General features: G+C 41.0%; 2 protein-coding genes across 2 annotated transcripts in view; one reads left to right on the top strand and one right to left on the bottom strand.

Moving 5' to 3' along the window:
- tap1 (transporter 1, ATP-binding cassette, sub-family B (MDR/TAP)) overlaps positions 1 to 13,248 on the bottom strand; it is a 13,625-nt gene extending 377 nt beyond the window's left edge. Inside the window, exons 1-13 of the mRNA XM_033980489.2 lie at positions 13,159 to 13,248; positions 11,470 to 11,790; positions 9,613 to 9,835; positions 8,558 to 8,672; positions 7,848 to 7,978; positions 7,192 to 7,397; positions 5,982 to 6,179; positions 5,654 to 5,782; positions 5,364 to 5,558; positions 4,307 to 4,480; positions 3,175 to 3,337; positions 2,313 to 2,449; positions 1 to 814 (exon numbers count right to left, since the gene is read on the bottom strand). The exon at positions 1 to 814 is cut by the window's left edge and continues 377 nt beyond it. Of these exons, the coding sequence (XP_033836380.1) occupies positions 596 to 814; positions 2,313 to 2,449; positions 3,175 to 3,337; positions 4,307 to 4,480; positions 5,364 to 5,558; positions 5,654 to 5,782; positions 5,982 to 6,179; positions 7,192 to 7,397; positions 7,848 to 7,978; positions 8,558 to 8,672; positions 9,613 to 9,835; positions 11,470 to 11,781 (2,202 nt within the window). The 5' untranslated portion in view covers positions 11,782 to 11,790; positions 13,159 to 13,248 and the 3' untranslated portion in view covers positions 1 to 595. The remainder of the gene's footprint in view (positions 815 to 2,312; positions 2,450 to 3,174; positions 3,338 to 4,306; positions 4,481 to 5,363; positions 5,559 to 5,653; positions 5,783 to 5,981; positions 6,180 to 7,191; positions 7,398 to 7,847; positions 7,979 to 8,557; positions 8,673 to 9,612; positions 9,836 to 11,469; positions 11,791 to 13,158) is intronic.
- A 5,662-nt stretch (positions 13,249 to 18,910) lies between these two features.
- On the top strand, positions 18,911 to 21,193 carry LOC117384110 (poly(A) polymerase type 3-like). The gene is made up of 2 exons (XM_033981395.1): positions 18,911 to 18,996; positions 19,468 to 21,193. Exons 1-2 carry the CDS (start codon positions 18,911 to 18,913, stop codon positions 21,191 to 21,193), a joined length of 1,812 nt encoding a protein of 603 aa, XP_033837286.1.
- The last annotated feature ends 4,622 nt before the right edge of the window (positions 21,194 to 25,815 follow it).

The raw sequence follows: 25,815 nt of genomic DNA, 5'->3' as shown, positions 1-25,815 counted from the left end.
AAGCCCCTGCATGAGATTTATCACCGGAACATAACTGAAGTGGCTGATATTAAGAAATCCTACCGTGGCTTTAGAGAGCTGGTCTGAAGGACAGAGGCTCATCCGGCTGCACAGGACCAGGCCTTGAGAACTAGAGCAATAGAGGATCTACCAGATCTACCACACCAGACAAGACCCAAGGTGTAGGCTGTGCATATTTTGTCAACTTCAAATTTAAATTTGTGCTGCCTTCAGTGGCCTCTGCAATTTTCAGTAGATAGTGACATCACACATGACTGCCCTGATTACAGCCAGGTGTTTCTGATCACAATCAAGTGGGCGTCATCACATGCAAACACATCCAACTAGAGGCGTTTGGTGCAATTTTGGCACCGCGGTCTGAACACAGTATTAGACCAATCACACTGTTCCCTAAACATTCAGACCCCCCTAGGTGTTTACTCCCACCTGAATTGGTTTTCCTCTTGCGGTTGGTAAGGAGCAAAAGAGATATTTATTTTTCTCTACTTACACAGAGGCAAAATTCTATTCTAATAGCTTCATACAAACAAAAACCCCTCACATTGTCCAGTTTAAATGCAGACAGTGGCTGGTCTCAGCTGTGCTCTGTCCGTCTGTGGAAGCCTGCGTTCTGCTGGTCCACCAGCCTGGCATAGTGTCCCTTTAGCTCCATCAGCTTGTCATGGCTGCCCTCCTCTGACACTGCTCCCTCGTGGAGGTACACGATGTGGTCTGCGCTCTGTCCTATATCCATCTTATTAGAGATGAGCAGCACGGTGCAGTGGTTGGGCAGACGCAACACGGCCTCATAAACCTGGAAACATCGGGCATGACAGTGGTTATGATTCAAAACATGTGTTATGATGAACAAACTGGACTTTTTAAAGAAGACATTGTGCAAAACTGACTTTTCAGAGGTTTTAACCATGTTATAAATGATTCCACTTCACATTTACCCTCTCAAAGTTGTATTTAGAGTGATTCATGTATGTATTGAAGACGTCATTGCTCCAATCTACCCCCGTTTTCACCACCACCGGGACACGCCCACTGCTCTGTACTTAAAATGTCCAAAAAAATGATCCACTAGTGTCGTAGATTATGACTATATAGCGGACAAAAGCACAATATGTGTTCTTTAAAGCCATTAGAAACTTCGTGTTAGGAAGATAGAACGATTATATAATACAAAACAACCAAAAAGCTGTGAAACAAAGTGACAAAAAGTAGAAAAATTAGGGTTGCAGCTATCGATTATTTTAGTAATTGAGTAATTTATCGATTATTTACTTTTATTAATCAAGTAATCTATAAATTTTTTACCTTCCATAAAATATCCTTAAAAGCATATTAGGGTGCGCTCACACTAGCCTGATCGAACGGTTCTTTTGGGACTCTGGCCCAGGTGGAGGAGGCAGGCCAAAGTCATTTATATTTGCGAGGTCTCTCTTGTGTGCGAGTGTAAAGGATAAGAGGAAAAAGTGGATGAACTCTGCTCCAAACGAACGGCAAATCCACGCTCAACTTCAGTGAGGACTGTGACAGACAGAAGCCTCGTCTCCTGTTGTCCTCGCTCCTCCGCACTTTTGTTTAAACTCACAGAGTAGTTTCACAGCAGGACTCATATCTGACTCACTGTTTAAGAGATATTTCATGCCTCTGGACTTATTTCCTCCGCTAAAGTGATTGCACTGCTGCACGACATGTAAAAAAGCAGCACATTGTGAAGACGTCACTGGGCTGTGGCTCTGGTTGTGCAGGTGTGAGTGCCGGCCATAGAACTCAATGTAATCGTACTTGAGCAGAGCTTGGTACAAAAGTGTGAACCTAAACTCACTCGAGGATCTAAAAGACCCCGCTCTCTTCATTGTTGTGCAGTTGCTACTGTGCAGGCTCCACATAGAAACATGTGTGGAAGGAAGCGCCGCAATATTTCTATGCTCTCGGTGTGCTTCCGTTTCATGTTTTTAACTTATTTTAATAATTAAACGAATCATCAAGGCAATAACATAAGAATAAAAGCTTTTTAGTAAATACTGGATTTACTCAATTGTTTCAGCCCTAAGAAAAATTATAAAACATGTATAATACTTTGAATTTATTTATTTTGGGGTTTTTTCTCAGTAAATTTTTGCCCAAAGCATTCATATTCTGCAATTTTCTGTTTATATTGAAAAAATATGTATAATTCATATCAGCTTTAATCATTCATAAAATATCCCATGCGTACCAAGACAGCAGCAATAATTATTCTTATTTTTTAAAGTGTATAAAGTGTATGAAGATAAGGTACACTGTATATCTGTCTGTACCTTCTTCTCGGTCTCTGCGTCCAGGTCGCTTGTGGCGTTGTCTAAAATGAGGATCTGAGGCTGTCTGATGAGTGCTCTCGCAATGGCAATCCTCTGCTTCTGCCCCCCTGACACCTGCCCTCCCCTCTCTCCAGCATCTGAGCACAAAAATAACACAAAAATATATACAGGTCAGGCCATTGCTACAAACGATAGAGTTTAGTACATTTGTTTGCAATTCAACCATAATTCCCAGTGTATTAGGCTGTAGTGCATTAAAGTTAGTGATAGCGAGCGAGAAAATTCATCAATTCATTAACTGAAAGATCACAGATCACATTTTTTATGCATTTTTACACTGATTTACATTAAACCAACACAAGAATCAGCACAGAAGCAGAGTAGGCCACACAAGAGAGTTTCTGGGACAAAACATTTAACTCCATAATAATAATCTATATTTTATTGTAGTGCAACATTCTATTTAGATTATTCATAATTCCAAAAGGTAAACACACTCCCAGTCTCAGTTTGAACCATTTTAAACACATTTAAGCCTTGGTCATTTCTCTCTGTGATTAGTTGGTAGTTAAAATTACTTCTTACATTAGGTTCTATTGTATAAATAAATATAAAAAGAGCCAGTCTTTTGAAGGTTCTTTAAAATGAACTGATCTAAAAGATTCTGATCTCGTGAAAGAGCCGAAAGTCTCATCACTGCTTGTATTGTAAGTATTGTCCAAATCACTTCATAAAAGCCAAACAAAAAAAAAAGTCTTTCAAATCAATTCATTACCCAGAGACATGGAGGAGTCTGGTTATTAGCACAAGTTAAGAAGAACGTTTGTGTTTGTGTTTCATAATGTTTTGTTGTCAGACAAACCTGTGTTATATCCATCTGAGAGCAGGTCAGTGATGAAGTCATGAGCACAGGCCAGCTCCGCCGCTCTCTTCATGTCCTCCTCTGAGGCTTTCTCAAACCCATACCTGATGTTCTCGTCCACTGAGCGAGCAAAAAGCAGGCAGTCCTGGCTCACCACAGCAATCTGACAACACCGGGACAGAGAGGTTAAGGCGTCTTGATCTGTGCCATTACATATATTTGGTTTGCAGAGAATAAGAGGCATTAAACACAGATCAGGACATGCACACAATTAATACAGACAAAATGGATCTGAGCGGTATTACTCAAAAGAACAATGGCTGCTGGGACAAAACTGACTGAATCTTTTGGTCCTGAATGGCCTGATGGTAGTACTACAACACACAGCTCAGGGGGTGGCTCTGGTCTCTGGTCTTAATACTGGAGCTAAGTCAGAGCAGAATAAAACAATGACATGAGGTGAGGCAGTGCAGATGCTGATGTCCCTTTGAGTAAATAATTGTGTCCAGATTACGTGCTCCACACTCTGACCTTTGACTGTAACTCCATCATGACTGTGGGAGCTTTTTCTAAAATCAATCACCATATCTTTAGTCTTGTCAACATTCAACAGCAGGATAAGACTCGTCACACCTCACATCATCTGCATATTGATGTGTTTCAGATGACATCACCATATCCTATCAGGTCAATAATATTTAATACAGATGGGGGCAGCTACATTTTATATTGTTAAAATGCAGATATTTGTTGTGATATAGTGAGTTCTAGTTCTAGTTCTAGTTCTAGTCACTAATAGAAACGATCAGGTTCAACATTTGTGAATTTCAAGGGGAAAGTACAATGTGATCAAAATATCGAAAAACTGACTCTTGCCCCTGTCTGGGAGAATGACATCATCACATTGTACAATCTGAAAACCACCAGTACATAATGGCTCTGCTTGTGTACAGAATGAATAAAAACGGTGCAAGGACAAATCCTTGTGGAGTCCCAGTGGAACTACAGACAGGGTCAGATAGCACTCTATTGGTTTTTGTTAGAAGTGTAAAAATCCACCCCATGAGAGAGGGGAGGGCATCCTGAACACAGCAAGTTCAATAAGTAAAAGGGCTCTTATTTCCTTCATTACCTTCTCATGGAGGTATTGGTTCCGGTAGCTCTGCAGTGGTTGCCCGTCCAGCAGGATGACTCCCTCCTGGGGCTGGTAGAACCTCTCCAGCAGCTTCACACAGGTGGACTTCCCTGAGCGGTTCAGCCCCAACAGAGCATTGGTCTTTCCCAGGAGGATCTTAAAGGATGCTCCCTGCTCACACACAAGGGACTGTGGGTTAGATACAGACTACCAGAGTAAAGAAAAAAATCTGTTAATCATTGGCATGATATTACTGGATGTAGCTTGCTCTATTATAGTTTTAAAAAGGTACTAAAGTCATAACTGAAACTGTGTTTCCAGTGGTTTAACCTGCAGATAGAGGGCACAAACAAGTTTTTTCTCACTCTCAGTCTATGGACAAGCCTCATGTGAAAGCTCAGAACCTCCAGAATTCATTCACTGAGCACTAGGACTCTATTTTTTTTTTTTTTTTTACAATTACAGCTACAAGGTACAGTAGGCCTATGTCACTTTATGGAGATGTCACGTAAACTGCATGATTCCATGGATTCAGAAAGTTAAAACCATACTTCAGAACATTCTCCCTGGAGATACTTTTCTGCCATACTGTGGAATACTATAGCCAAAGGAACAGCATTTCTATAGAAAGAAGCAGTACGAGGCCGTCCTCCAGACCAAGTAAGAGTCAGGTTTGTGGAAATGTACAGTAAGGACATGAGTTTCTTTTTCAGAACAAGCTTTTTGGTCTTAAAACTTATGTGGCCTTAAGTTACTAGACGGCCCTGAACATCTCTTAGCCCCTGTTAGCAGCCATTAGGGTTTTTGACCTGCTGTAGACTGGGACAAGAGCGGTCTGACAGGTTTTGTAGAGAAACTCAAACTGTACAATGTGCACTGAGTGAAGGGTGAACTCTCACCAGATCTTTAGTCACTTCTAAGAACCAATATGACGCTATAATGTAAATAATACAATTAGATTTGCAAACTAATATTACACTAGATATACTATGTACATGGTATGATCTTTTTTAGCCATAGCGCCCTCCCCACCTCCAGAGTGAGTTAAATGTACCTTGAGCACTAGATTGTTGTCATCCATTTTGTCAGAATATGAAAATTTCACATTTTTAAACTCGATCTCTTTTTCCAGTGTTTCCGGGGCCAGCGTTCCATCCGGAGGAATTTGAGGAATCCTGTCTAAATACTGAAAGATCTTCTCTGAGGCTCCAACGGCTTTCTTCACCTCGGGGAAATACCGCATGACCGCCTGAAGCAGACAACACGGAGGACAGATACAGCTCACATTATAACGGACACTGTGACTGACACGGCCTTAGATGAGATGTTTTATTGTGGACCTACCTCCACAGCAGAGGTGAACTGCAGCTCATACAGGATGAAGGACACCAGGTCTCCCCCGCTCACAGCCCCCCGGGTCACCAGTGTGCCCCCATAGTACAGGATACACACCTTCAGAGCCAGGGTGGTCAGCTGCACAGGGACGCATGGGTTAGGATGGTTACAATACTCAGTACATAATGGAATGAAGGTGGTGAGGTACATAAACACAGGGGCACTCTCGGGGTAATCACGCTCTTAGCCTGAGGTACTCTTGGGTTACTCGCACTGTTAGCCAAGGGTACTCTGGGGTATTCACACAGTTAATCTGGGGTAATCTTGAGGTACTCACACTGTTGGCCCAGGTCATCCCTGCGTATGCTGTTGCTTCCTTCTTATTCAGGGAGTAAGTCTTGTCCAGGCTGTTCTTGTAGCGCTCCGTCTCCCCCTCCTCGTTAGCAAAACTGCGCACCGTCTTCATGTTGGAGAAGGTCTCCGTGGCGACCTGGTTCGCTTTGGCCAATGACTCCTGGACTTGAGTAGAAATGGCCTGAAAAGAAATATATAGATACATTAATACATCTGAAATACGCGATTTGTGTTAAGTGTGAGGAGGAATGGTGATTACACAAGTTTATTTATTTCTTTTAACCAGTAGATGGCAAATGGGACACCTGTTCCTCCCTCACCCTGACTTTTACTTTTTTGTCTCTCAGACTTGAACCTCAAACTCCTTTTGCCATGTCCCTGCAAAGACTTCGCATAGTTTCAAATGTATTACAAATTTAAAAATATCTTCTATCTTAACAGCCTGAAACGACAACGTTTATTCAACCGCCTCATTACTTACAGCCCCTCTGGTTCTCCCCAGCCCCCATTAGAACATGACATTTCAATTCATTATTTTTTGGTTTAGGTGTTTTGATTTTAAAAGAACAAGTGAGACTAAAACATGGCTAATGCTAGCTAGCGTGACACTGTAATGTTATTTGAGAGTGACTTGTTTATTAGCTCACCTGTTGTAGTTCCAACTAAATCAGTTCTTTCCTGTCAGATTGTGTTAAAACAAAGCTCAAATTAACCGTCTGGTGCACAGCGGTCACTGCAGTGGACAGTTTCTAAAACATAACTTTCTCTTTAAAGCATTGGTTTATGTGGTGGAGCTGCATATGAGCGTCTAGAGTGCTCTCTGCTGCCACACTCCATTGAGGTCAATTCAATGGTCAGTCAGTGTAACTGCAAGTAAATTTGCTCTGAATGTTTTTCTTTTTCAGGCCTTAACATTGCATCTATACAGTGTTGAAATTTCCCAAAAATTGTCGAAATGTTTTTTAAAGCATAAAAAGAAACATGTGTTTGTATATTTACAATAGAACACAAGTTAATTCATTTTTACAGGCAGTTCAAAATGTTTCATGTCCTGAGAAGAATAAAAACACTTCAGAAAAAACTCTTAACCGAGGATTTCATAATTCATGCATCAGAGAGTTAAAGTCTAATTTGACTAACAGAGCTTCAGACAGAGCTTCAGACAGTGCCTCCGGTTAGCTTCACACCCGTACCTGTTGGAAATCCCCGATGATCTCCGGGATCACCCAGATGATGGGCAGGGCCATGCAAGTGAGCAGGGTGAGCTTCCAGGACTGCCACACCATGAAGGCCAGGAGGAAGACGAAGCGCGCAGAGTACCACATGAGCAGGCTCAGCTTCTCACTCAGAGCCTCACTCATGTCGTTAGTGTCTGTGGTGATGCGCGACACCAGCTCCCCTAAAAAGCACATATATGGGCTTTACATCAGGGTTTTTATATGGAGAGTTTCTTATGAAGATGTGATGTGACTTTAGAATAAACAAATTGGTTTGGTAGTATTCAGAATACAGCAAATTTCATAAAATCAAGGGAATACATGATAGTGCTTCATGCAGTTTAGGCTTAAAACTGCATTATTAGAGAGGGGGTATTATACTTCTATGGGGAATTAATTGCTAACGCATAATATATTTAGATCACCATGTTACCTTTTTTTTACCTTACAATCAGTGGGAGAGATCGATAAAATACTCAAATTTGCATAGACAACATATAAAACTTCTTTAGGCATGTATTTGATGAGGGAACAACGTGGTGGAAAGCTCCACAAAGTAAATTTTCCATAATACCTCCTCTATAATGAAAAAGAAAAAATAAATCACTTTTTACTGCTGTAGAAGTGCTCACCGGTGGTCGTGGTGTGGAAGAACCTGATGTCCTGCTTGAGTACAGCCTGGAACACCTCCGCCTGGATGAAGGTGTGGATGTAGCTCATGGTCACGTTGTATGTGAGGTCACAAAATAACTCCAGAATTGCACTGGAAACACAGGACGCACACTTTCTATTCAATGTTTTTTCTTTATTTTCATAACCACATTATGTGCCAGGTCTGTTGGGCTTCACAGTATATCGCAATCGTAGCAAAATCATAATTAGAGTTGGCACAATTATCAAAATATTGTTAGAAAGTCTTCTGCAAATGACAAAATATCCTGTCATTTAGAGTAGACCTCTACTTACATGCTCTGAAAGTCATGGGATTCTTGGAGGCCTATTAGTTTATCACTTAATACTTCAGTCTTTCAGTCTGCTCCTCCCCCAAATCTTGGTTCTCAAGACGATTATTCAACCAGAAAGCAAAATGAGCCTCACATGAGTCTCATTTGTGTTGCCAGTTTCAATGCCTCTCTCTGATCTGAATGGTCACTACCTAAACCCCAGCACCTGCAGCTAATCATGAATCAGTGCTAGTGCAGCCTCTGTGAGTGAATTCTGGAGGTTTTGAGCTTTCACATGAGGCCTGTCCATAAACTGAGACTCAGAATCATATGATGGTGTGAAAAGTCAGAGCACCACTGGTATAATGAGTGTGTAAAGGTAATAAAGTGCACAGTACCTGGCCACAGTCATCAGAACCATGTTGGTGATGGCCTCTGTGAAGGCATCTGGAGCCTCTTTGTTCATGATCCAATCTGCCACTCGCCCGGTGTACTGAGGAAAGGCCATCTCACCTGAGGAACACACGACTCACATTACACCTTTTGCAAGCATTAGATTACCCCTGACTCACAGTACTGGGCGTATCTGTAGAAATGTTAATGAAATAAAACTGTCCATGTCTGCTTTATTTCCATAGTATTTTTGGTTGTTTTGAGATAGTAAAATTTTAAGATGTCACACATTTTTATTAGAATTTTAAAGGAAAATACACAAATTATGTCTACACCGTTGGATCAGAATTCTTAGAGATTCTACTTTTGAAATTTATGACTCACAAATGTTGAACCTTATCATGGTTTGTTCGGGATTAGCTCCACAACTGTATTTATTAGTGTTGGTTTAAAGCTGAGGTACCCAATTTTCAAAGGGTGAAAGGAGGAAGTAGGTATTTATATCCGTCTAACTTGTTCCTAGCTCTCACAAACACTTTGGCACATGGCCTATATTCACATGCATGGATTGTTTTGGCCACTAGCACGCAATTAAAGCAGATTTTTTCAGGTGCAAAAGTGAAATATGATGGACCACCCTTGCACAGCCAACCAGCTTTCATCCCAAAGCGTCATATAGTGGCTCGTATAGCTTTTTCTTACAAGTTTGCATTAGATAAACAGCATGTGGCCTGATTTTTGTCACAAAGTTCATCATTTGCAATACACGGTTTGAGGGAAAACAGATGTTGCAGATTTTTTTCAAAGTTGGGCACTTCAGCTTGTCCTTATATTTGGTCCGATCACGTCTTTGGGGTTAAATATTAGCACCACTTTCTGACGACAAAATAATTTCTCTTTGAATATTTTTGTTTCACGTGGATAGGCCATAAACCAGGTCAACAAATCTGCAATCTGACAGTTAAACAGCTTATTCCACCTGAGAATTCTGACCTGTCTTCAGCTCAGTTTAAACTATAGGGATTCCACAATGTTTTCATGTTAAGTTTGCTGTGCTCACCAGCGGAAGAGAAAACGACCATTACCAGCACCATGGCAAACCTCCAGGAGTAGGGACGCATGTATCCCAGAAGCCTTTGCAAGCGGCGGTCTATTTGGGTCTTTCCAGAAGGGTCTCGTCTGAACCAGGAGCGCAGGGATCGAGAGGTGGAGCGGAGCCGAGGGAAGACATGTCGGCTCCAGTACACCCAGGCCAGAGCGGTCACACCGTATCCCTGCAGGACCTAAGATCAAATGGTCAAAATCAGCCATTTAGTAAGAAAATATCCAGTCTTATTCTATAAAACCTTGTAACCCAGTAGTTTAAACCTCTATAAACACGTTCTTGGTTTAGCAGTCATTAGTATATTTCAGTCTTCCTGTAACTGTTGTATTTGGAAGCTAAACTCTGTACATTTGTTTGTCCTTTTTTTGATAAATTTTCCTTGTCAAAACCTGCTCAGGTGTGACCAATGTTTATAGGACAAACGTAGTATTAGTAAAGGCCCGAGAGGACGGTGGTTCTGTCGCCATGGCAGTTGCGGCGGCCATCTTGTGAGTGAAATTCTAATAGAAAATAATGTAACAGCATGACAAAATTCATCGGTTTAAGAGTTTAAAGTGGAATGTAACAGTATATTTGTGGTCCTAATAACGCACGGCTCTACTTGTCTCTGTCAGAACATGTGAAGTATGAATATTCACACTAAAAACACTGCGCTGTCATTTAGAACGCACATCTAAAATGGAAAAAAAAAATTTGTTCACATTAGTGTGGTAGAAGGTATCAAAGTATTAAAGATAAAATTATGATTAAAAAGTCCAGCTCCCTGTTAGTTCTTGAGTAGATTTACATTTTTACAACATGGCTGCTGGAACCGGATGTTTGTTACTATAGGTTACCATGGCGACAATCTCTCTAGCCTTTATTAATACCTGTATATAGCATTTTTAATCATTTGATGACTCCAGAAATTGAATAATGATCAGATTTGTGCTGTGCATGTGAACACAGAGCTGTTAGTGGTATTCAAGTGTTTATATTATGAATTATCAAGTCAAGTCCACACACAGTAAGAATGATACATATGTTTTTAGTTCCAGTTAAGTAGTAGTAGTAAAATAAAAGCATTTATTTTACTTTTTAAACTAAAATATTACGCATGGCTTTAAGGCTTATATACTACTTAGTTAAGCCTTAATGTCACTTATGTAATTCTAAATGTTAGGTCATGCTGAGGCAGAACAGGGAGGAGCTCAGAGCTTTGCAGACAAATATAGAATAAAAAAACACAGTTACTAAAATATGCAAGAAACAGCACAACTCCAGCGATGATGTAGTTGGAAACATAACATGGCTAAAGGCTCAAAAGGTCAAGTGTGCTCAGTATAGGCCATTGCCTCATGGGAAATAGCGCTTTCGTTGAAAGTGAGGTTGCAAAAGAGACACGAAAAAAATAATGCCATAAATAATGTATCACTTTCACTTTTGTTTTTGATGCTGAGTCTCCCCTCCCTTTGTTCACTCCCACTTCAGAGCACTCTCACAACATAATCAGTGTGCATCCCGCTAATCAAACTACTGCACATCACATCAGGTTTGTCAAGCTGCTGTGTGCAGTTTTGTGTCATGTGTTTGAATACAGTATTCATGGAGAACTGACAAGAGGGAGCATGGGTGATGTAGTCTTGTCGGCTGAGAAATGAAAGAATCTTTCAGCTAACTGTAAGAAGGATTCGAACAGAGCCTAGGAGAGTTTGATAAAAAATTAAAAAAAAAAACTCAGACATGCATGGATGACCCCTAAAACCTCTTCAGGCATGTTTTGGATGAGGGAGCAACATTGTAACATGGAAGTAATGAAGGCACAGTACTGACCCTGGTCCAGGAGTGGCAGCTCCACAGCTCCTCCACACTGGGCTGGCCCAGGGCCCACAGCAGACTGGTGTACAGGGGGAAGTGGAAGCACAGCACAGCTACACTCTGGAGCCCCCGAGCTTCCTGCATCCAGGAGGGCAGCCCCGGGAAGGAGCCACAGAAGAGCAGGAGCAGAACGGCCCTGCACACTCCTCCAGCCCAAAGCCAGACCCATGGACGGAGTGACAGGAACGCTGAGTGCTGCGCCGTCCAGAGCGCAGAGACCAGCAGGAGGTCCAGGCACACGCACAGCAACGGGCCCGCCAATTTCATTCTGAAAGACTAGAAAGAAAGACAGAACAATTATAACATTAAAAATAATATCCGGAGGAGGGTAGTACTCAGCTACATTTTGCTGAGTAACTTTTTGAAGAAAGTGTATTAGTACTTTTATAGCTGCATACTTTTACTCCTGTGCATTTTTATATCAAGCCCTTTGTCTCTCTTATCCACATATTTATGTATATATGCCAGTATGCAGTAACTAGTTACAAAGTAAGGGATTACTGTAATCAGATTACTTTTTAGTAACGCAGTAATGTGACTAGTTACAACTGAAAATTGAGTAATTAGATTACAGTTACTTGGCCTAGTAACTTTGAGCTGCTTTTTCCCTGCCAAAAATGCATGATATCCATAAAACTGTGTGATAAAACTGTGAAACTGGAGCAGGGATGTGATCTTCAGGTGTCAGACTCAGATCAGCTGTGAACCAAAACATAAAGGACTGTGGCTTCTGAGAGACATGAGGCTCTAGGACAGAGTGTGTCATGTGAAGAATCCATGTCATTACCTTATTGAGCTATTTTTTTTCAAAGTAACTTATAGTAATCAGTAATCAAATAACTTTTGAAATAAAGTTATCAGGGTAGTAATTAGACTGTCAACGTATCAACCTAAAAATGAAAGTATTTCATTAATACTTTTACTTTTTATTTCAAGGGCATAGAAGAGCAGGCCATTTGTGTTGTTGATAAATACAGAGAAACTCCAAAGTAAAGAATTTGAAACAAAAAGCAGGCTAATAAAATCACATATAATATATAATATAATGTCTCATGTAGAGCCTCTGTGAGCGCATGCGCAGGACGGGACTGTGCAGGAGCCTGTACTGTCCTAGTTACACACAGGCTCACATAAAAGAGCTTAGTTCGCATTTTTCTGACTTTCTGACAACTAGTGAAACAATATCCTACTACAGCCAACATGCCTGATATAGACTTGGGGGGTTGGGAGGGACTTTGAGTCCCGCACCGTGTCTGACTGCGCGAGTTTTTGCTTTCGTTTTCTCTCGCACAGCCACTTACAGTAAACGCTTAAACAGTTATGCTTTAATAGCTACATTATTTAGAAAAGATTATGTCATGTGTAGATTTTGTGCCTTGGAACTTGTAAACCAGAAGCATAAAATGTCTGAACTACGCGCTTCACCAGCAGGAGGTTATCCAAACTAAAAACACCTATGGGCCAAACTTTTCAAACATCCTTTACCAGACATGAGTTTGACAACGTATGTTACTAATGTCAAACTTAACCTAAGCATTTGGTTCATTTCAGAACAGCAGCAGAAGCACAGACTACACTACAGCCCTCGCCACAGCCGCACACAGACTGTGCACAGACCAGTGAAATCCGAATTCAACAACTTACTGTAGTTTCTTCGTGTCCCTCGACGGCAGATTTATAATACAAGTTATAGCTCGCTGGAAAAGCAGCTCCTTTTCCAAGTGACGCGTCCCTTCGAATGAGCGGGGTTAAAAACGAAACCGAAAGTAAGTTTACGCACGGTTTTAGAAGCGGATGGAAAGTCCCCACAGCGACAAGACACCAGAACACACCAGAACAAGTACCATTATTGTGCTTAAGGACTGTCACCTGGAGTAAACTAAGCATACTGAGTCTATAGTGACATCTTTACTGTTTCAACACTTATAATGATACGATCCGCAGGCGCGGTGCGTTCAGGTGCATTTATTTTGCAAACACATTCATCCTGTTTGGCTTTTAAAGATGCACTTTGTTGGCTAACTTTACTGGTGAGAGGTCCGCCACCTGCTTGTTTCCATGGAGATGTGATTGTCAGGAATATTCCACTATTTTTGGCATTATACATTATATTGTATTACGACTGTGCTGCAATAGCTCTGTAACTGCTATTGTTTACATGCTCCTTTTGAATATTATTTTGAATTCACGTCACTCTTATTTGACTTTGACATTTGACATTGAGTACAGTTTTTTGCTTGTTTTTTTTTTTTTTTTTTTTTTTTATTGTGATGAACACTCACTTTTTTCAACGATTCTTTCTCTGTTGACCAAAGAGCCACCAGAGGGCAGTGTAGTGCTTCTGACCTCCAAAGTTGATGTAAAAAATCTCCCTCAACTGTTCCAACTGTTTGTCACATTTGAAAAAGGTTAACCCTCAAGCTAACATACTAAAGGAGAAAAAATGATACATAGTTTGCATTGTCTACTCTTAAAAATGCTGCTGAGTGCAATATTATGCTAGTTTCTGATATATGTTATAATGTTTCCTCGTCAAATCATACCTGGAGCTGTGTTTTGTTTCATTCACGCATGTTTAACACCCAAACTCTGCATATTTAGGCTGTGTTCTTCTCTCAAACAGAAAACACTCTGTTCCACTTTGTGATGTCAACTGGTAATACAGGAAGTGCTCCAATGTGCTTTAAACACCGTACACCTTCACTTCACATTTGAATAATTTCAGCCCTGGAAGTGCCAATTTCTAGTCAGTTTAGCATTTTTAGACCAATACTATTCACACACGCAGGGACACAGAGTTGACACAGAGACATCACAGTGGACACCAGGTGGACATGTCTTTAGAGTCTATTTAAGGAGCTCCTCACACTTAGACTGACCACTGCTGCTCTTTGAACTCCAAACTGTTTCCTGCATTTCCTCTTCACTCACATGTGGCCAGCGGGGGGGACAGTCCGTAAAACAGGATTAAATGAGGTCTAAATAAAAACGGACCTATTCTGCAAAATCGACTTTTCAGAGCTTTTAACAATTTTATAGTTGTTTCTCCTTCTCATTTACCTTCTGGGAGTACTTTTTAATCACTTATTTTCAAAACGCCATATTGTTGATCAAGCCCCGTCTTCACCATCACCAGTATCACCACTTTGACTTACTTATTTCGCTCTCCAGTTTTATTTTCTTAATCGGTGATACCTGTAGAATTCAGCAGTGCTCATTTTGGTACAAATGAAAAAAACAATCTGGAGCGATGTGCAGTTATCCACAGGAGGGGCCGAAAAGCTACACTTTGTTGTGATGACGTTTACGGCGACGTCACAACAGTTTTCTATTGTGGAATTTAACTTGTTTTTTTCATTAAGTCGTTTTAGATCAATCTTGCAATTTAAAATATACAAATTAAAACAGAATGATCCACGGGTGTCATCGATTATAACTGTATAGCACACTGAAGCACAACATGTGTTCTATATAAGGCTAAAACGGGGACTAAAGCGGACTAAACCACGGCTAAACTAGTTCTAAAAGAGGATATAAGGATTTATAGAGGACAAAAATATTAATACATGTGTCTCTAAATTAGAGCTACCAGCCACTAGAACTGTACAATTCCCCAAGTACCACCAGAAGGTTTGAGAAACACAGCACTACACAATACCAAAAAAGTTCTAAAAATATAACGATAAACTAACTGGAAAAAAACATATAATAAAGAATCAGGCCTCACACGACTCTCTCATTTGTGTTGCCAGTTCCAAAGCTGAAATCCACTTGGTTTAAACCTAAAATGCCTCTCTCTGATCTGAATGGTCACTGCCTAAACCCCAGCACCTGCAGCCAATCATGAATCAGTGCTAGTGCAGCCTCAGCCCTTTAATGTGCCATTTGAACGGTGCATTTAAGGGCTTATGTAACAAAAATGAAGTACACTACTCAGTAAACGTTCAAATGTAAGTACTGGTTTACGTCACCTACAACAGTGCTACAAGAAAATGTTAAAATTTGAGTAAAGATCTGTATGAGGCGACTCAACCTCAGTGAAGTTGTCATTTAGGTTTACAGTAATTGCTGTGTAACTGACCAAACGGTGAGCAGAATTATCTGTTACACTTGTAAATTAGTGTAGCTTTCGTAATATTTAATATTCATCCTTATTTAAGAAAATTCTTTTGTCTTTAGAGAGCGACGAGCAGAGGGCGGAATGTATCTGCCTAAGGGGGAAAACGGGCACTTATTCACCGGTGCCAAATTCTCCGTGTCCCATTGTTGCACGAGGGTGGCTACACAGAGGAGTACCTTTCGTCGGGTGGGTACTTCAAATGGCACTTCGAACGGTACATCAAAAGGTACACTGAAGGGTACTTCAAATGGTGCGTTTAGCGAATTGGGACACGGCAGTGACAATCTGCGTGCACACTACCAACACCTCCACATCCACATTATGGAAACTTTCTTTCCCAGATATGGAATCAATTTCAGGACCATGAAAAGTTGATGTTAATGTCCCTTCTCGACTCTGAGCACTTTCAGACATACAGGAAAACGTTTCCACAAACAGCCTTCTCCAGCTTAACACAGAGCCATGGATCACTATTTGATCATCCCCAACTTAAAACAGAATGGACTGTAATTTTTGCCATGGCTGATTTTGAAGCGAGAAGTCCCACTGATCTTCACCATTTTCTTTGGAGCAAAAATCTGAGTGAGAGTATGGGACAACTTTAACCACTGGCCTGTTTAGCTGTTACTATCCCTGTGTCCACTGCGTCTGTTGAGGAGCCATTCTCTGCTTTAAAGCCTATTAAAACTTCGAAACAGGACTGGACAGAAACAGCTTTCAGCATTAGCCTCCATGTCCACTGAAAAAGACTTGTTGATGGAACTGAAACGCACTGGTAACACGCACATAAACTGTACAACAGAGCCACAGAAGTGTTCTTGAAAAAAGAAAGGAGGACAGATTTTATTTTCAAATAAGAAAAGACGCTGTGGAGGAGATCTCTGTTGGTGAGTACAAGCATTTACATTTTTATTTCTTCTTGCCATTTTATTTTGTTAGTATTAAATGGCAGTGCTAACAAAATACAATGACAAAACTACAAAACTTTACCAAATAAATATGATCATCTGCAATTTATAATGTTAACGTTGTGAATTGAAGCAGTTGAAACCGCACAAAAGTTTGTTCAATCTCAGATGCGTCACATTTTTTCACGTTATTTGCTGTTGTATAGCTATTTCTAAAAAAATGCTAATTATCTGTTTACTTTATTAAGAATAGTTTGTTTTGTTATTGTCTGGTTGGTGTCTTACTGGTTAAAGACAAGGCAAGTTTATTTGTATAGCACAATTTGTAAAGAAAGTAATTCAAAGTGCTTTACAGAATAAGAAAGACACACAACCACACAAATCAAAACATATATAATCACAAATAATCATCATAAAATTTACATTAAAGGAGAAGAGTGCAAAATAAAACCCTTTCAGTCGTATGCACAGCTAAACAGAACCGTTTTGAGCCTGGATTTAAACATTGTCAAAGTAGAGGCCTGTCTCACATCTTCAGGAAGACTGTTCCAGGTTTTAGCTGCATAAAACTGAAACACTGATTCTCCATATTTAGTCCTGACTCTGAGACCAGCAGGAGGCCGGTCCCTGAAGTCCTCAGAGTGTGAGATGGTTCATATGGCTCTAACATGTGGGAGATGTTCTTTGGTACTAGGCCATGGAGAGACTTGTACAGAAGCAGAAAAGACATTCAAATGGCACCTGCAAATATTAAACTATTACTATCATTTTAAACTACAATACGAAAGACAATTCATACAAACTAAAAGGAGGCACATCCAAAAACTTGAGAAGATAATCCAAGCCAAAGCCAAAACCCACGAGAGACAGCAAACCACCAGCGACTCCAGACAACTGGGAAATAAATTATGTCCATATCCATGGACCACAAGTCATCATCACAGCTCCAACAGCCCATCTGAGCACACTGACAGCATCAAAGTCACACATGAGGAACAAAACAAAAACATAAACGAACAGGAAAATCTGAAATCAGCCACATGCACCATTACAAGAGACTAATTTAGTAGGATTGTCTAGATACTAGGTCTTACGGTAATTGAGTAAATTTCAAAACTTGTACACAAGTATTATCAACATAAAATGAGTGAAGATGAAGGGGATCAAGAGGCTGAGGAGGCTGATACTTTGGCTGCTGTGGTGATGAAGATTCAGAGAGGTAAGAATATTTACAATTATCTATATGTAAATTCTATGCCTAACCTATGGTCGTGAGCTTTGGGTAATGACCGAAAGGACAAGACTGCAGATACAAGCCGTCGAAATTAGTTTCCCCTCTAGGTCGACTGGGCGCTCCTTTAGAGATAGGGTGAGGAGCTCAGTCATCGGAGGAGCTCAGAGTAGAGCCGCTGCACCTCAAGAAGAGCAGCTGACGTGGCTCGGGCATCTGTTCCAAATGCCTCCTGGACGCCTCCCTGGAGAGGTGTTAGTGGCACATCCCACTGGGGGGAGGCCCCGGGGAAGACCCAGGACATGCCGGAGGGACTATGTCTCTCGGCTGACCTGGGAACCCTTCAGACTCCAACCAGAAGAGCTGGAGGAAGTGTGTGTGGAGAGGGAAGACTAGGAAGAAAATGGTTGGATGGATATATGTAAATTCTGATACAGCTTTGTAGTTATTATAACACTATGCACGGGTCAAGTGCTTTAATTAATGGGGCTTTGACTTGAGGGGACACTTGCCTCCCCTAGAATAACTGAAGCTCCTCTATAGCTCCCCCCAAAGATTTTACCTCACTTTGATAACACATCCAATTTTAATAGAAAATGTTAAAGTAGCAACCACCGAGTATTCAAAATGAGACAAAAAAATTAATAAATCATTAAAAATCTAAACTTAAAAAAACAACAACATTTAAGCAAACATGGCAGGGGTCAGGGGTAGGCTAAATGCACCCCTTTAGCACCTCCAACCAAAAATGTCTGGCTCCGCCCCTGCTGTCAGAGAACAAAATTAATGTGATATTGTGCAATGAGTAACTATTGTTAAAAAAAAGAAAAATATGAATCAAGATCGGTAGAAGGCATTTATAAAATTATGTATTAGAAATGAAAATACACTTTGACTAAATATAAACAGAAAATACTAGTTATTACTTTGTCACATTGAAATATAAATGACGACAATGGCGTCAATGTACAGACATGAATGTATCTCTTAATGGGACTATTATATTATTATTACTACTATTTCAAGTCCAGTTTCTGCTAAAATCAGGTCAATAGTTTTGTTTTGTTTTGAAATAGTTCCAGATTCTGATGATGTCCGTTGTCATGAGTCGCCATGACAACGTTGTCGTGAATCGCCATGACAACGGGCGATGACACGTCAAAGTCCCAGAGTTTACCTGTAGAACCCCTCAGTCCACACAGCCTCAGTCTACACTTGTCTCTGTGAGAGTAAGCTGCAAAACTGTGCTCCTCGTGCATTTTACTCCCGATTCACACAAATCCTCAACGTACAGCTTCATTTGCTACGATGTCTGAGTATGTATCTGTTTTATGTAGAATTGCTGTTGAAATAGTTTATCATAGGTGTTATGAGAAGTCAAATCAGCACATAGTAACATAACAATCAAAACTAACTGTATTTGGCACGTAAACATTAAAGTAAAGAAAGCACATTTCACACTATTCCTGTGTTAGAATGCAAATGCTAGTACCATCAGAACAGTCCTACCACAAATACAGTAGTTGTGTAAAGTTGAGGAACACTTCTTTACCACACTAAAAGTAACCTTAAGGCTTACAAGAACCACTGGCAAACCTACCTACCCAAGTTTATGTCTTAACCTAAAGTAAATTGCAATGTTAGAATGAAATGTTAGCATTTTTGACTAATGATCTCTCCATATGTTTTTACAGCCTCTTCGAGATCTCCTCATTGGAAGACGTGCCTAAATGGTACGGGATCACTGAACCTGCCAGTTTCGACTTGCCATCTGAGGAAGAACTAAGGAGGACAAGGATGTTGATGGAGGACCTAAAATCCATCGACATCTTCCAATCTCACCTGGAGGTCAAACGTCGTGAAAGGATGGTCCAAAATTTAGAGTCGCTATTTAAGAAATGGCTGACCGAGACCTGCTTGGAGATGAATGTTCCCGACCACGTCACAGAACAGGTTGGCGGACGAGTAGTCCCATTTGGGTCCTACGCTTTGGGCATCAACACAAAGGGAAATGACATTGACCTGCTCTGTGTGGGACCAGGCTTTGTCGAGAGATCCCAATTCTTTTCATCTTTTGTGGAGAAACTGAAGACCCACAGTGGCATCCAGATCATCCAGGTTGTTGAGGATGCGTTTGTCCCAATTATAAAGCTCACTTATTACGGAACAGACATCGACATGGTGTATGCAAAAATTAACCGGAACAGCATTAGCAACAAACTGAATCTGATGGATGTTGCTCATCTGAAAGACATGGAGATCCATTGTGTGAGGAGTCTACAGGGCTACCGAATTACACAGGAGATCATGAGCTTGGTGCCAAATATCTTCACATTCAGAGAAGTGCTAGTCACCATAAAACACTGGGCGAAATGTCGGAACATCTACTCTAATAAGATGGGGTTTCTGGGTGGAGTTTCTTGGGGTATCTTAGTCGCCCGAGTATGCCAGCTGTACCCTTATGCCACCACTGCAACTTTGGTGGCTAAGTTCTTTAAGGTCGTCTCCATGTGGGACTGGACTTACCCCATCTTACTGAAGTTCCCTGAGGAGCACAAATTGAACCTTCCGGTGTGGAATCCCAGAGTGAATGTGAGCGATCGGTTTCACCACATGCCGATTATCACGCCATCGTACCCACACCAAAACTCCGCCTTCAATGTGTCTTCTTCCACTCTGAAGATCATGATGGAGGAGATCAAGCGTGGACACACCATAATGGAGATGAAAGACAGCAAAGCAGCTTGGAAAAAACTCTTTGAACCTGCAGAATTTTTACAGGATTACAAATATTATATTGTACTGCGTGCTAATGCTGCTACAGAGGCCCAGCACCAAGTATGGGCTGGTTTTGTGGAGTCTAAAATTCGACACCTGGTTGGAACCCTGGAGAAGAATTTCCACGTCGCTCTGGCTTGCCCAAGTTTAGAGTCCTTCCCTGGAAAAGACTGTTTGAACACAACGTGGCTGGTTGGAGTCAAATTCTATTCAACCGCCAAGAACGTGAACTTAAGCCAGAATGTAGAAAGATATATCCATAATGTATATGCTCATTCTGGTAAGTTATGGGCAGAAGGGATGGAGTTATCAGCAGCATACGCCGACCAAGAGACGGTTAAATCTAAACTGCCGGCTGAGGACACCCGAGCGGCTGTGCAACCCCGTGGACAGGCCAAAAAAAGGGGACATTCTCCAGACAATAGTGAAAGTGTGAAAAAGTTGAAAGAAGAATCTACCGGAATAAAGGCAGATGCTAATGTTCATGGAAAGGACCAGACCTCCACCAAGCGCCCTTACTCTCCAGAGTCCAACCCTGCGGCTAAGAGGGCGAAAAAGGAGTCTTCTCCAGTTGGACAAGCCATTGGAGTCCGCCATAAACCCATAAAGAGGCCCAAGTTTATCTTCAACAAGACGACTTAAACCCCAAGGCGTTCCCAGGCCAGCCAAAAGACATAGTCCCTCAAGCAACCGGTATGGCCCCATCCTATCTGCAAGATGCTATTGTCCCGTACCAGCCAAACAGAGCACTCCGCTCTCAGAATGCGGGACTATTAGTGGTTCCTAGAGTGTCCAAAAGTACAGTGGGAGGGAGAGCATTCAGTTACCAAGCTCCTGTGCTATGGAATCAACTCCCTGCTGATGTTAAACAGGCCCCCACAGTCTCTGTATTTAAGACCAGGCTTAAAACCTTCCTCTTGGGTATAGCTTTAACCTCGCCTGGTCTTCCTCCTCCTCGCCTGGACGATTTTTCTTGTTTTGTCTGATTTTTCCTGTTGTTTTGTTTTTGTGTGTAGGCAGCACGGTGGCTGAGTGGCAACACTCATACCTCACAGCAAGAGGGTTTGGTTCGATCCCCGGGTCACCAGGCCTTTCTGTGAGGAGTTTTGCATGTTTCTCCCCGTGTCTGGATGGGTTTCCTCCGGGTACTCCGATTTCCCCCATCAACCAAAACATGAATGCCCTTCGAGACAACTGTTGTTGTGATTTTGGGTGTTACAAAAATAAATGAATCCTTGCATTTTACTGGCTAGTTTGTTAGATTGTTTTAATATTACTAGTTAATATTAAGATGTGTCTGTAAGGAGGTGAAAACGTGCCAAATTTGTTTGTTCTGCTGCATTTGACCCGTCCTTCAGTTTCACTCTGTCAGGATCACCAACCACAGTCCAGTGTCCAGTAGGGTTCAGTTCACATAATTGATTCAGTTATAGAGCGTCATTGACTTCACAATACACACTTCAGAGGCAAGCTCGCTGTATCCATACTTTTTAATGCAATGCTAAAGAGGTACTATGGAACTTTTCTGGTAGGGGATCCTCCACCTGCTTGTGTCCATGGAGATGTTATTGTTTTGTCTGGAAAGTTTCACATTAAACCTAATTTAATTCTCATTTCATTTGTATTGCTCAAAGATACCTTGAAAAACATGCATTTTTACTCTTCAGCATAATAGGTCACCTCTCCACAGATCTGACTTATGACTTGGTCGAGTGTGCATCGTGGGCCTTTCATTATTGAAGCAAATGTTTATGCCGATGTGTAACAAAATGCTGACAGATTTAGTGAGTTTAGTTCCTTTATAAAACAAGGGCCCTTTAGTGGTGAGGATTGTATGACACTTTAAAACAAGACAGAGAGAAACTTGATACCAGAGATGGAAAGTAACGAATCGTCACATTACTGTAAATGAGTCGATTTTTAATCTTGTGCTGATAATTGAGTACAATTCTAGCCACGCCGCTGTAATGAGCTACAAGTACAGCACAAGTCCTAACTGTCCCAGTCCAGGTCTGTCTCACTGTCGTCTCTGCTCCTACAAACACATTGTACTGCATCATCTGTTCTGATTGACCAGAGCAACGAGAATATTGTTTTCCCCACAAATGTAATAAACCCACAAACATAATAACCAAATGTCCCACAAACATAATACTTATTACATTTGTGGGAGATTAAGACGTTTGTGATGCAAACACGTTGTCCCGCAAATGTAATAACAATGTTTATGGGTGAATTATGAACTCATTTAGCTCATAGTATTATGGTGCTCACCCACTGAAGTGTGAGTTTGATCTGTGCTACAACAGCAGTGCATACTGCTTTGGGTATATGGGGAAGACACTGAGGCCCATAGTCTTTTTGAACTCCATCAGTCACAAGTCTGAAAGTGGATTACAGTTTCCATCACTAGTTACACTTCTAAAAGTATAATATATTTATACTACTGATATTACTGTCCAAAAATGTATGTTTCCAATATTGCAGATATAGAGCCTATTATTTTTCCTGTTTGTTTTTGTGTGTAGGCAGCACGGTGGCTGAGTGGCAACACTCATACCTCACAGCAAGAGGGTTTGGTTCAATCCCCGGGTCACCCAGGCCTTTCTGTGTGGAGTTTTTCATGTTTCTCCCCGTGTCTGGATGGGTTTCCTCCGGGTACTCCGGTTTCCCCCATCAACCAAAACATGAACGCCCTTCGAGACAACTGTTGTTGTGATTTTGGGCGTTACAAAAATAAATGAATTGAATTATTCACCTTGCACAGATCATGCAACGCCTCTGCACTTAGTAGGCCTATACTTTATGAAGAAAACTACAACAAAGGAAACGGTTCAAATGTTTTATATATATATTACTTACTGATTAACCAAGACATTCAGTAGTAGCCAACAAACATTGTATTACATTTGTGGGAAGTTACATGGAGTTAATATGATTAACTGAGATTTAGGAGCAGGACCGCACCTCAACCACACCTCTAATTACCCAGAAACCCTATTTATACATCCTATCCTGGCAACACCGTCTGTCTCCACTCCCCTCCGTGTCTATTCATCTTTAAACCTGAAGAACCTCACCATCTACAGAGAGGAGGGTCCTGAATCAGCTGGGCTAACCACCTGTGTTGTGGTGTTTGCTAGTGAATATGTTTGTGGGAAAACGTGTTGGCAACCACAAACGTAATAAACTTTCACAAATGTAATAGGAATTATGTTTGTGGTGGAGAATTGTTATTACATTTGTGGGAAGTTATTATGTTTGTGGGTTTATTACATTAAGTTTTATTATGTTTGTGGGGCTTACTACACCGTCACGTGACTCTTCTGAGGAAGACTACAGGAACAAGCCAAAACATGTAAAACAGGTTAACAAATGCTCCTGTCTGACAAAAACAATCTCTAATTCCCTGACCAAGACTAGGTGAGGATATGGAGATGGGTCCACGCCCTCTGCTCCTGACAGGTTTAACCCAGCGGCGTGGAAGAATGGGTCAAATGCAGAGGACAAATTTCCCCACAGGAATAAAAGATATTTCTAACCTTAGTGTTACTGAAGATTCCCAGGCCACGCCACCTTAAGAATTACCAATCTCATCTGATCTCAGAAGCTCAGGAGGGTCGGGCCCAGTTAGTCCTTGAACAGGAGACCGCTGGGAGACAGGTGCATGTTCAAGTGCGTACTGCCATTGTGCCATTACGCAAGACACTTCACCCATCTTGCCTTGTGTGAATCTGGTGTGTGATTGAGTGTAGAGGGGTCGATGAGGCTGAGAGTTGCCAGCCTCGCTTCTGGTGTCTATAAATCCAGTGCATTAATATTATGTATGAAGAAATAATCCTCAGTTTAACAGAAAATACAAAAGTTATCCTCACTTCAAACTCCGCTCCTGCAGCCACGTGCTTGTACTCAGAAACACTGGCTGTAATCAGGGTAGTTACTCGTGATGTCACCAACTACTGGAAATTGCAGAGGCCCCTGAAGGCAGCACAAACTTAGGTGAAGTGAAAACCATTGCAGGTCACTTCATCATGAAGCTCATCGAGAGAAGGCCAAGGGTGTGCAGCGCTGTCATTAAAGCAGAGGGTGGATACTCTGAGGATTTGAATATAAAATATTTAAAAAAATATTTAGTTATTCATTTTTTTCCTTTGCTAAATAATTCCATACATCTTGCCTCATTTATTTGATGTGTTCTGTATTTATCTGAAAAGTAGAAATTTCACTGGGTGGGGTTTCAGTGGGTGGGTGGGGTTTCACTGGGTGGGTGGGGTTTCAGAGTAGGTATAAATGAGCATAAACAATCATTTCAAAAGTAATATCTATGATTACTACACTATATTTTAGTAATAATGAATTGAACTCAGGTGTTTTTGTAAGTTGTAAGTTTAATGGATCTTTCAGTGTTTTACTAATTGGTTTGAATGTTCCAATTTCCCTCTTAGTTTCCTCATTTACATGAAGTTATCCATCTTTGGTATTTTTATCTTGTGGTAATATTCTTTTCAGTTTAGTCCTAGCAGAACTAGCACTAAGGCACAAACAGGTGTTTGGCTTTTGACAATATCTCATATTTTAGTTTAACTCATAACCTCTGGGCATACAAGATTTTTGATACCAAAAAATCTGATTTTCTTTGTTCCACTGAAGGACAGTTCTGTTGTGAAGGTGCAGACAGTGACTGTGTGGTGGCTCAGAGGCTCCAGACCAAGACCATTTAAAGATTAATTCTGTCTTCAGTTTGAAATTTAGAATTAATATTTCTTTTTGTTAGACAGGAGCGTTACTATTACTCCCACTATTACTAATACTGCTTATGTAGCACTTAAGGTGCTTTCTGTACCCTTTTTGCACTATTTGGATATGACAATGTACTTGCCATACAATGTACCTTTACTGTTAGCATCAGAGTGAAAGGGAGGAAAGGCCAGATCAGACAGACTAGATACACAGGAGCCCAACGGAATAAAAACACCCAACACAAACAGAGGACACTGACAACACTTTGAGTTAAAGTGAAAAATAATTAGCATTAGACGAAGAATTATGAGTGGATTCAAGTGTAGTTTTACAATAAACAAAAATACAGTGCACACTTATACCCAAAACAAATAAAATATACCTGGGTATATTTTATTTGTTTTAAGACCTTTTCCTTGTCTGTTACTGTCTGTTTAATGAGCTTTCAATGTTTGGAACCAGTCGAGTTACAAGCTACCAGTTCGTTAGACTCTTTGGGCTTGGGCTCACCATCCAGTCCTGGA

Source organism: Periophthalmus magnuspinnatus, chromosome 16 (assembly GCF_009829125.3).
Source record: "Periophthalmus magnuspinnatus isolate fPerMag1 chromosome 16, fPerMag1.2.pri, whole genome shotgun sequence".
Lineage (NCBI taxonomy): Eukaryota > Metazoa > Chordata > Actinopteri > Gobiiformes > Gobiidae > Periophthalmus > Periophthalmus magnuspinnatus.
The sequence above is the reverse complement of the archived record's forward strand: the minus strand, read 5'-3'. Positions and strand labels throughout refer to the sequence as shown.

Coding starts and splice junctions, on each gene's coding strand:
- LOC117384110 (XM_033981395.1), top strand. CDS start 18,911: ATGACAACGGGCGATGACACGTCAAAGTCCCAGAGTTTACCTGTAGAA. Junction 18,997..19,467: donor CTCAGTCTACACTTGTCTCT/GTGAGAGTAAGC, acceptor ATGTTTTTACAG/CCTCTTCGAGATCTCCTCAT.